Consider the following 12,287-nt stretch of genomic DNA (forward strand, 5'->3'; position numbering starts at 1 on the left):
ACATTTAGAGTAAAATACCTTGTCCATCTTTAGTAACATCTTTAAATTCTCTCATCTCATGGTTAGAATGGACATCACTGACGTTTTATATATAGAAAAACATCACCACTGACCCAGTGCTGTATCATGCCTCAGCAAGGAATAGCATTGAAGGTAATCATGTTGCTGCCAACGACTGAACTAAATCTTCCTTTGGAATATTATTTTAGAAGTGAGTAATGCATGTTGCTTTTTGAAGTTCCTTTGAGTTTGAAAAATTTGGATTATACATAGAAAACTTTAAATAGACAATTCAGGAATCTGTATGTTTGTACTTTTTATTATGGACTCAGCCCAGGAAGATTCAGAGATATTTTGTGGTGTCTGAGGAGAAAAAGAAAAGCAGAAAGCTCAGAATTTTCTGGGAAATAGTATACTTGAATAGATTTAATTTTTAATAGCATGGTTTTGCTTTTAATATTGTACATATCTATGTTGCACATGTCAACGTTGTACTAATAATATGTAGCACATTTCTAAAAGCATTTCAGTTTCCATCAGCGTTTTCCAACAGAAAATCTGTTCAGTGCAAATTTTCTGACCAAGTCCATCTAAAAATGTTTGCAACAAAACATTGTCTGCAACAGTGCACCCAAGAAAGATAATTTCATTGTGCTGCTTCTCTGGTAACTCGAATGATAACGAAGTAAACCATTGTCCTAGACATAATGAAGAAATAAAATTGCTTGGATTTCTGATCTATTCATTTAATTAATGCCAATGTCAGCATTCACAATGCAAAGTTAAAAGAAAAAAGGTATTTATTATTTTTTCCTGCTGTTTCACATTGTATGTAATTTGGCCTAAGCATCATTTCTGCAAGTGCAGCTCAAAGAGTGAGCAGAACTTCTACTGACCCACTGACTTGTCTAGTCACAGGTAATCCATCATAGTATCTTATACCATGAAAGTAACACTCTTAGGTCCATAAGCCAAACTGTTTTGCATCTTCCTCCTCTTTAGTTTATGCAAATATTTGGTCAATGTAAATGACCTGAAAATATTTATTTTATTTTAAGATGCACATTATTCTTTAGTCTGCTTTATTAATGTATTTTGTGTATTAGGGAAGACTAAAATTGTAAACTTTCATTCCATTTCTTGAGCCAGCTAAACTGCATGAAATTCATATAGAAAAATGATCAAAGGAAAAGTGTAATTTCTGTTTATGAAAATCATGCTCGATCTCCTCTCTCCGTTGCCAGTAAAGCAATATGCTTAATAATAAAACTAAATGAGCTATTTGGCTAAAAATCATACATCAGTTCTCGTGTCCAATCCATACTAACCTAAAAGAGATGATGTTGGACAAGAACAGTACTTCAAATTATTTTCATTTCTATTTCCATTACATACTGTCTTGACTATCTAAAAATAAACCTGTGTGTTATCATTTAATAAGGTTGATTTGTAGTATTATAGATGTGCTCCTACTTCCCTGTACCAAAACCAACCTTCTCTCTCTCTCCGTCTCCCCGCACCACCACCGCCCCCCCCCAAGTCTGCAGATATTGCTGGCCTGCATGTTTCAGAAAACAAAGGTAGTTTACCATCATTCACTGCTAATAGAGAAAAGAAAAAGACAATGTGAAGTTCAAGCTTTCATTCTGTATTTTCTTACATTGGAAGAGACATGTCTATAAAAATAATAAGAATATCGGAATAATAGATCATTTATTAGTGGACATGGTAATGTAGATATACACTTAAAATCAAGAATTGAAGGGCACTCTCCAGCTGCACACCAGTCAGCTACAGCAAGCGATAAGCATCAATTAAAATAGCCACTAGGGGCCTTCATTTGCTAGGGGCTGTCAAGTGATGGAGACAGAGTTGGGGTCTGCCCACCCAGGGCCAGCTGCCCCTAAACCTCTGGGGTCCCTGCTCACTCCTTCAGCGAAGCACAATTCTCCACGTGAAAAAAAAAAAAAAAAAAAAAAAAAAATCACAGGAACTCCAAATGGACATGTCAAGATGATTCTCCCTCTGATCATCCTCAAAAAAACCAGGGGAATTAATAAATAATCCAGTTATGTGATTTGTTATAGGCAAGGCATGACATTGCGGGCGTGCTGCTCCCCACAGGTGCTGGCATGCCGACCTCTTTCCCTCAGGCTGCAAACACCTTGGAAAAATAACAGCGTGGTTCCACTAGAAAACCGTGAAAATGAGAGGAAGTCTGCTGAGCAGCAGCAAGGGTGTTTTATTTCCAGCCCCTGTGGCAGCTCAGGATTAAATGGATTTTCATTGTTCTTTCTCCACTGCAGTTTGGACACACAGTCGGTGTAAATGTGCCCGGGGTTTTACTTGCTGCTGCCCTCCCCTCTGCGAGGCTGGTATTCTCCTGCTAGCCGCCTGCTCTAAATATGGCCACGGCCAGTGTGTCAATAATCCCCCTCTTTAAGGGACCTGCAAACACTAGTGTTGGGACATTCTTGCTGTTCAGATGTCTAGCTGACGTCTGATGCTTAAAACGGAGCATGCTTTCATCCCTTCGTGCATTGTCGTAAGCCCCCGATGATTACTCTTAAAAGGGTGCCTCTGCTACGCAGGGAAACAGTTGCTGACCAAACGAGACACAGCTTGCTTGCTTCAGCCTTCTTGAATGCCTGGTCACTTCAGCTTTGTACCAGCCTGACCAAGCAGGACCATGTCTACCTTTGGCTACAGAAGAGAGCTCAGTAAATATGAGGACATTGATGAAGATGAGCTCCTCGCTTCTCTCACTGAAGAGGAGCTGAAGGAGCTGGAGCGGGAGCTGGAGGACATAGAGCCCGACCGTAACCTTCCAGTGGGACAACGGCAGAAGAGCCTGACGGAGAAAACACCGACAGGGACTTTCAGCAGAGAAGCACTGATGGCCTATTGGGAGAGGGAGACCAGGAAACTCTTAGAAAAAGAGAGACTGGGTGCGTGTGACAAGGTAAGACACTGAGGCACTTGCTGTTTCCTGGAAATATTTGGGTTTGTTCTTCCCTGCCATGGTCTCACTGTTCCATTTTCTTTCAGTCTCTTGTACTATTTTTAAGAGCACTGCTAGCCACACTTTTGTGCCTGCTAAAGCACTGCCTATCAGCTCAGAGAGTTTTTGCTCATCTGAAGGTTCCCTAAATGCTCTGTTGAGAACAGAAGAAAGTTCTCTAAAAACTTATCACTAGTGATTAAAATAGGAAGAATTTAAAGGGCATGTTGGAAATTATTGCCAGGTAGCGATGTGGGCTTTTGGGTAACATTTGATTTTGTTTAAAAGCTAAAAAAATTGCTTTTTCCTTTCCTACAAAAAATCGGTATTGACTGCTGAGAAGCATGTCAGGAAGACAGTTTTGAATACATCTTATGTCAGAAGTCAAGTAAGTGGCCGCCAGGCTTCATGCTCGCTGGAAGGAAGCTGCACTGCAGTCAGCAGCTAATGTTGCTTTGTTCCTGCTGCGGATCCTTGGCACAGCTCAGGAGTCTTCTGGCAACTGTTGTCAGAGGATAGCTGGAAGTTACTTAAAAAATGGCCTGGGGCAGAGTCATCTGCTAAACCATTTTATCGGTATTCCCCCAAAAAACAACCAATACTGCTTGTTAGGCAAGTCACCCCCCAGAATAAAAATATTAATAATAAAAGCCAGTCCCCAAACTGCAAATGAACAGTATAGCTGGGTAGGAGTGAAGGGCTCAGTCCTATCAGGCGATGAGCACTCTCAGTCTAACCTAACATCCCTGTCGGCATCCCCCGGGCCCGTGCTAGAAGAATCTGTGAAACTGAGGTCTATCGAAAAGCAACTTCTGTTTTCACATTGGCTCCATGTCATTTCAAAGCGAAGTGGGGATTTGGGGAAGTGAGTAGCTTTTTTATGTTTAAGCACTGCTTCGTGCCAAGCTCTGACTCTGTTTATAAGGACACCTTTTCCCATGTTTAAGTAGAAAATAATACAACAAAGGTAAAGACAGCAAAACTGGGCAGAGAACTTCTAACAGCCTTGATTCAGGACCTCAGTTCATTTGCAAGGAAATAATTGCAGTTTGTACATTAGATAAAATATTATCCTAGAGATAAATCACCTGGATTAAATTAGCCTACAATAATAATATCCAGGATTTCTTTACACATAAGTGTTCTCTCCTGCTCCTGGATGGTAGTGTACTGTCTTTGCAGGCAAGTGCGGAGACCACTAGCTGTCATCAGACCATTAGTATCAGCTTGCAGACATTGACTTCAGTCCCTGTTCTTCAAATCACAGGGAGGCAATGGCAAGATTAATGTTTATTTCCAGCTGAGCCTGGAACTCGAAACCTGGACAGTTGCAAAAAACCTTCTGAACAGGTCTACTTCAGTGTCTTACATAGTGGCAGGATTCTTTTTTTGCTCTTTCCATGTCTATACAGCATTAACGATGGGTACTGGCTAAACTAGCCGGTGCTAGCAAAAGCCTCTATACTTTTTGATCTGAGAAGAAATTTGCTAAATGTGTGAGTAAATATGAAAATGTTTACATGCTGGTGTAGAAGGCACAAAGTCTGACTCCACTGAAGGCAGCAAGAAAGCTCATTCTGAGTTTCTTGAGAGCAGTTTTCTTCTTCCCCTCAATGCTCTGAAAGTTAGACACCTTATCTAAGATGGTTATTTGTGCTCCTTCTATAGTTAGAGGTGAGAGATCAGCCCCTCCAGAAGGCAAACATCCTGCAGATAGCCTTTTAGGGTGAGTGACTTGCCCTTCAGCAATATTTACCTCTCTGCATTGACTATTTTATCCTAACTTTTCATCGAGTTAGTACTACAAAGTAAGATGAAGCCTTGCAGGCTGCCTGCAGCAGTCCTGTACTGAACGATGCCTCTATGGATCTGCAAAGAGAAGAGTACTCGATTTCAACCTTACTGGGCAGATTGTGGTGACACCATATGATGTAATGTGACAGGAAACTAAATTCCCTCTTTGACCCCAGAAATGCCCCTCAGAAAAATGTCAAGTGTTTTTTTTTTTTGTTGATCTAGCGTCATCAAGCATATTAGCAGTCCATTTAGATGCACCAACTTCTGCTCATCTGCAGCTGTGTGGAAGGCTGTAATATGTATTCCTGGGCAGATAAAAGCGTAGCCATGAAGATGGGTTCCTGGATGCCTGGTGTTTTCAGCTTTTATAAGTCTGAATATATGTATAGAAACTATGGATATGAATCTTAGTCCTATAATAAACCTGGCTTAAACACAGCGCTGTTTCTGTATGTAGCACAGCATCTCTCAGTGTGAGGGCCTTCCTGCACCTGATCCACAGGAGAAGCAATGGGGCCAGACCCTGCAAGACCTCCACGTGCAGGTCAATAGGGCCAGACCCTGCAAGACCTGCAGGTGCTGCAAGCTCAGGAACGACAGGCTGGAACAGCTTGAGGTCCTGTTTCATTAGAGTCACGCTTCTGAAAACATTACCATTACTGTCTGTTGTGCATGTGTCACAACGCAGAAATCTGTTTAGGATTGGGAAACAATACCATGCAATCTGTCATTACTATTATTTTAACATTTCCCTGCATTTTTAGAGCTGGATAATTAAGCAAACCTAAAACTGCACAAGTTTTCTAAAAATGGCCTGTCATGTTAACAGCACTTTCGTTTTCCAGAAGCACAAAACAGAATCACTGTGTCTCTGCAGACTGTACTTACTTTGTAAAATACCCTCTAGTATTTTACAGAGACTTGTCGTGCTTTAACCCCGGCCAGCCGGCAACCAAGCACTACACAGCTGCTTGCTTACTCCCTCTCACCCAGAGGGATGAGGAGGACAATCAGAAAGGAATGTGAAACTCAGGGGTTGAGAGAAGAACAATGTAATATGTAAAGCAAAAGCTGCGCACGCAAGCAAAGCAAAGCAAAGCAAGGAATTCATCCCCACTTCCCACGGGCAGGCAGGTGTTCGGCCATCCCCAGGACAGCCGGGCTCCATCACATGTAACAGTTACTCGGGAAGACAAACGCCATAGTGCCAGATGTCCCCCCCTTCCTTCTTCTTCCCCCAGTTTATATACTCAGCTTGCCATCATATGGTATGGAATACCTCTTTGGCCAGTTTGGGTCACCTGCCCTGGCTGTGTCCCTCCCAGTTTCCCGTGACCCTCCAGCCCTCTTGCTGGCAGGGCCCAAGAAACTGGAAAGTCCTTGACTTGGTATAAACATTACCTAAAACACACGCTAAAACCATCAGTGTGCTATCAACATGGTTCTCACACCAAATCCAAACCACAGCCCCGCACCAGCTACTAAGAAAATTAACTCTATCCCAGCTGAAAACAGGACAAGACTAAAATATGAATGTTGCTAAAGTCGTGCATACAGACCAATTATAATTCATCCAAAATTTTATAAACATTTGCAAATGTAAATAAAAAGGCATACCCTATGGCTTGTCCAGTAGACAAAACAGGACATATTTTTGGGCAAGAGGTTTAAGGTTGGTCATAGCATATAGGTTCAGTCGGGGCCCATACAACACTGCCGTGCTTCTGGAGTCCTCCAGGTGGAAGTGGGCTTTCCTGGGGTGCAGACCTTTTGCCACTCCTGCGCAGAGAATTGTCTCTGCCACCGTGACTGCTAAGGGCGCCAGGCAGAGCTTTCAGAAGTGGTTCTAAATTTGCTTTCTTGGTGCCCACCAGACACACTAAAATAACTTTGGGGTTTAGAAAAACAATCAGTTTACTCTGTAGGCAATTAATTATAACAAGTTACAGTATGGCAGCTGCCCTATGACAGCTGTCAGTGAGCACAGTCTTCGCTCTTGGCAAACATGGAGAAATTCAGGGATTATTGTCATGTGATTAATTGTTACCTGTGGGAATGTACCTGAATATTTTCTTCACAAATAGCTTCTAAGTGTGTATAGCCCATCCAGAGTCTTTTCAAGATGACTCCTGTAATTCTGCATTATTTTGCATGTCTGTATGCATGTTTACATGTGCAGACACTATTTGCATTCTAAATCGTGGTAGTCTTTAGCCATTTTAGATGTGCTAACATGTGCAACGCCTGAGCATTGACAAAGACATCTCATCCTTATGAAATTAAGATACTTGTTGCTCATAGAACGTGTCCATTCTGAAACTGCAGTCTTGTTTTTCTTCTGGCAAGGATCCAAATAATATCCCCTTGTGGACATGCTAACACATAGAAACCGTGAAGTATGTCCATGTTGCAATGTCTTGTATCAAATTTTCTCTCGGCAGAATTCACTGATGTCAGTAAAACTGTTCCAATTTATGCTCAGCATTTTTCTTCTAAAGAGTGTGAAATAAGTAATGTTAAAAAGGTGTTAGGTGCTGAAGCATTTTCTGTTCTCCTAACTGTTTCTGGGGATTTAGTTTTAGCTTTCAACATTAACTTACATAGTTTCAAGATAATTGTTTTTGTGCAAAAAGGCAGTAGCTACATTACTGCAATCGTGTTTAACACCCACACCTACATTCCTGTTCAGGATTCTGAGCAAGAAGACGACAATTCGGAAGACATTCAAGAAGAGTATTTCACAGAAAGCAATAGCGAAGTGTCTGAGGAGGCATATACTGAAGAGGATGATGAAGAAGAAGAAGAAGATGAAGAGGAGGATGAAGATGAGAGTGAGGATGAGGAAGAGCAAAATGGTGCAGCTGGTGAAAGACCTGAGGATGGCAGGAGTTCTGACCACATCAGACGCAAAAAGTGTAACAGCGCAAAGGACAATGAAGACTTACTCAATGGTCATGATGAAAAAGACACCGACAATCTGAGCTTAAAAAGCAGTGCCATCCACCCTTGTGGAAATCCAACAGTTATTGAGGATGCTTTGGAAAAAGTTAGGAACAACGACCCTGACACCACAGAGGTCAATCTGAACAACATTGAAAACATCACTTCACAGATGCTTATACAATTTTCTCAAGCCCTAAGGGACAACACAGTGGTTAAGTCATTCAGCTTGGCTAACACGCATGCTGATGACAACGTTGCAATAGCTATTGCTGGTATGTTAAAGGTAAATCAGCATATAACTAGTCTGAATATCGAGTCAAATTTTATCACAGGCAAAGGAGTGCTGGCCATCATGAGAGCTTTGCAGAATAACAAGGTTCTAACAGAACTGCGATTCCACAATCAAAGGCACATCATGGGCAGCCAGGTGGAAATGGACATAGTTAAACTGTTGAAAGAGAACACGACTCTGGTCAAGCTTGGATACCACTTTGACCTTGCTGGCCCAAGAATGACCATGACAAGTATCCTGACAAGAAATATGGATAAACAAAGACAAAAGCGTATGCAGGAGCAGCGGCAGCAAGAGTCTGGTTGTGACGGAGCCATCAATCCAAAGACAAAAGTTTTGCAGAAGGGGACGCCTCGATCCTCCCCTTATGTGTCACCCAAGAGCTCACCATGGTCCTCTCCAAAACTCCCTAAGAAAGTGCCACCAGTGAAAAGTCAGCCTCCTGTACCCCCACCTCCCCCTCCACCCCCACCTCCTCCTCCTCCTCCTCCTCCCCCGGTTATTCCAGAGAAGAAGGCACCAACCAGGAATATAGCTGAAGTCATCAAAGAGCAAGAAAGCTCAAAAAAAGCCTTACAGAATGGACAGAAAAAGAAAAAAGGCAAAAAAAGCAAAAAACATGAGAACAGCATATTGAAAGAAATTAAAGATTCTTTAAAATCAGTTTCAGACAGAAAATCAGAGGAAGGTTCACGACCCTCCACCCGTCCTTCCACCCCACAAAGATCTCTCCATGACAACCTTATGGAAGCAATTCGGGCAAGCAGCATAAAGCAACTAAGGCGGGTAAGTAAGAGATCCTATTTCAGTAACTGATTGTGGCTCAGGTATAGCACAAGCTCAATTAATTTTAGTACATATATATAAAATAAAATATTCTTAGAAATGTGAGCATAAGAAAGCACTTGGGAGGAGGCTTTTCTCTGATTAGGCTTTTCTTAGCACAGATTTATGTTTGGGTGATTTTTACAGAAAGTGGGGTACTTTCCCAGGTTCAAGCTTGTTACAGGAGGTGGTGCATAGCACAGGGCTCTTGGGAGTGTGTCTCTGGTAGGAATTTTGTCATTTAGACTGTACAGCAAGTGTAATGGACACCCTCCCCACCCCCATTTCATAGGTGGAGGTACCAGAAGCCCTTCGGTGAAAGCCTGGATGACAGAAGAGGCAGAGCACTGCAGTGGTCGAGGGGACACTACTCGTCCATTCACTGGTGGCAACACAGAGTGTCCAGCAAGCTGCTTCCAAAGTACACTCTTAGATTCAAACCATTTCTATTTTATTTCAAAGAAATAAACCCACTAAATATGAAACAATGCTTTAGGGATACATTCGCCTTGTAATCTGTAAATATGGAAATACTTTTTCTTTTTTATTTAATGAGATTTCTATTGAGAAATTGCTGTTTATTTAGATATTCTTTTCAATATCTGATTGCACATCACTGGACAACTTCTTCACACTGAGATGCAATAGTTTACCAACCTGTGGTTTCTTCTTTTTTCCATGAATTTACAATAAATGTGGTTTGAAGCTTTCAAGCAGACACATAGTCCTGTGTTTCTGTGAGTGAACGCCTACCAGATGTTTGCATTAAGTTCATGAGCATTAGGGAAGCCTCCTGAGATCTTTCTCAGCTGTACCCATCAAGCCTGCTTGGAGGATAGCACCAGGGCCTATATGTTAATGAATATGTTTCATACTGACATGGGAAAAAAATGGTTTGTAAAGCTGTATACAACTAGAGTTAAGCTGTGGGCTGTCAGGTCATCGGTGTGGTGTACCAGGTCCTAAATCTTGATCTAACAGAAGGGGAAGTGGGTGACGAATAGAGCCGCAGTTCATATTGACTTAAAGGTTAAAAATAAATGTAGATATTTTAAGGTTGCAGCAGAATTATTCAATTATCCATTCAGTACAGGTGCACATGGCTGTATCTGGGCAGAACTAACTCCAGTGCAGACATGCAGTCAGAGAAACTTGAAAAGCAATCTAGCATTCGGGTGGAAAAACTTTCATATGATATCAGGTGAACAACAAGCAGAGTGTGAACTGTCAATATGGTATGGTGGAAGCCGAGCCAGTATCATTTGGAGATGCACGGCTGGACGTATCACATCACAGGCGATGGCATGAATAGCCCTTCTTCATGTAGTACTAGACATCTCCCTCCGTCATCGTTATGGTTCTGGGTGCTTCAGCTAGTGTGAAGGGAGCGATAACATGAAGAAAACTGAGCAGTGGCCAAAATGTTGAAAGGCAAGAGGATATACATGTTTAGAAGCACTACTAACTATTAACTAGTTTGCTCATTTCAACAATAAATACAAGAATTAGTATTTCTTTGACATAAAACTACACCAAAGTTATTACTTAAGAGTACCCAGCATTGCAGTGGTACTGAAAAAATACAGGTAAGCGTCTATCTAGAAATATCAATGAGACAGATTTGCCCAGAAACAGGAACAAATTACTGGAGGGAAGTCAAGCATAATGGAGAGGGGATCCATTAGTGAGTTGTCATGAATGTTACTATTACAGCAAGAAAACAGTGAAGATATCTTTTTGCTTTTGTGTTTATTAACTAGAACATACCAAAAGCAATGTACAACTAATTGAAACACTTTCTAACATTCTTCCTCTTGCCTCAGGATCACAGCAACTCTTGAGTATTTCTAGACCCAGTATCACAGGAAATATGGTACGTACCATTAGTCTTTAGCTGCCTTTATAACTGCGTAGGCTCCCATAGCCTAAAAATCAACCTATGGTTGATCTCCCATGACCAAATGGAAGTTGGAGCTTGGGATCTTCTGAGGATGGAAGCAATGGTGGAATGCAGACCATAGTCAGGAGTAGACCTATCACCCCAGACCTTGTGTGCAGCAGCTTTGTGAAGGATGCGAAACAGCAAAATGTTTAATCAAATGCCAGAAGCAGCTAAACAGCTGCAAGGGGGAATAAAAGATAGGGAGGGAACTCAGAGAAAGCACAATGGAGAGGATTTGGAGGAAGACAAGACAATGTTTAAAAAACCAAACCGAAACATTTAAGGAAAGAGGGAGAACGAGAGGTGAGGAAACTGCCTCTATGGGATGTGAAAACTGATATAGGAAAAGGTGACAGAGAAGAAAATGAATACTGAAAAGTGGCAGATGGTGGAAGAGAAGAAAAGAATGTGGAAGAAGGAAAAAGCTAGATAGAAGAAAAAAGGAAAGTAAAATTCAATTTTCAGGTTGGTAAGACCTGTTGTAGTTGCTCTTTTGCAGAAGAGAAGGGTGATGGGCATGGCCCTTGCGAAGGCTTGGCCAGAGCTGCTGACTGCGGTTGCTGACAAGTGGCTCGTCAGTCCGTTCTGGTGTGAGGCCTGCTCTGACGATGGACATTAGTATTTCAGCGAAGGTGTAAACTCACGGAAGGAGCGGCCACATGTGGTTATTTAAGCTCCTGCGGTGCACTTCCTTACGAAGTGTCAGTCCTGTGCCTTAGCCAAAGTCTAATCTGGGTAATTGCCTTCTGCCTACATAAATTTCACAGCAGTTTCACTTGGAGGCATTTCAAGGCGCGTCTCCTATTTGCAGAGCCGTGAGGCAGAGCCCCCGGTAACACCTTGTTAAGGTTGTGATGTCCTGCTGAAGGGAAAGTCAGCCCCCTTCCTTCCTCAGCTGGGTGTCAGCCCTGCTGCTGATGGTGCTGAGTTCCCTCACGGATGCTTCCAAGGAGCAATCTGTTTTCCTTTCAAATTAGCAGGCGAGCACCATGTGACAAGGGTCCAAAACCCTTCTGGGAGGTACTGTGCCGCCTTCCCAGACTGGAAGATGGTTTAGCAGGAGCCAGGAGGTGCCAAGTCGTGTTCCTGCCTGGGGAACAAACACCTCGCAGCTGGGCGCTTCCCCTTGGGGCCCCAGCCCTGCCTGTAAGTGCAGTTCAGTTTCTGAACCCTTCCCTTGAGCCACAGAGAGGTAAATCATTTTCTTTGAAGGCCTTGTTTGCCCTGTGAGGTGGCCCCGGGTCACCTCCTGCACATCCAGCACTATACTCCCATCAGAGCTAGACACAGTGTCTGGACGAGAGAGCCCTGGGATGCAGGTATGCTCCTTGTTTGGACTTGTAGGTCTCCCTGCAGCAGGTGGCCATCTGCGTTCTCTCAAAGACAGTCAGAGAAACAAACACAGCAAAATCTGTCAAAATGAATTGGTCAGCAATAAAAGAGCTGTGAAGGGTAACCAAGTGCTTGCTGTCACTGAGGAGGTAAAA

General features: G+C 42.5%; 1 protein-coding gene across 1 annotated transcript; it reads left to right on the top strand.

Moving 5' to 3' along the window:
* Nucleotides 1-2,102: 2,102 nt before the first annotated feature.
* Nucleotides 2,103-9,719, top strand: LMOD2 (leiomodin 2). The gene is made up of 3 exons (XM_040597082.1): nt 2,103-2,962; nt 7,488-8,819; nt 9,151-9,719. The coding sequence occupies exons 1-3, from the start codon at nt 2,690-2,692 to the stop codon at nt 9,175-9,177; spliced, it is 1,632 nt and encodes a 543-aa protein (XP_040453016.1). The 5' UTR covers nt 2,103-2,689; the 3' UTR covers nt 9,178-9,719.
* The last annotated feature ends 2,568 nt before the right edge of the window (nt 9,720-12,287 follow it).

This window comes from Falco naumanni, chromosome 5, assembly GCF_017639655.2.
Source record: "Falco naumanni isolate bFalNau1 chromosome 5, bFalNau1.pat, whole genome shotgun sequence".
In the NCBI taxonomy this organism is placed as follows: Eukaryota; Metazoa; Chordata; class Aves; order Falconiformes; family Falconidae; genus Falco; species Falco naumanni.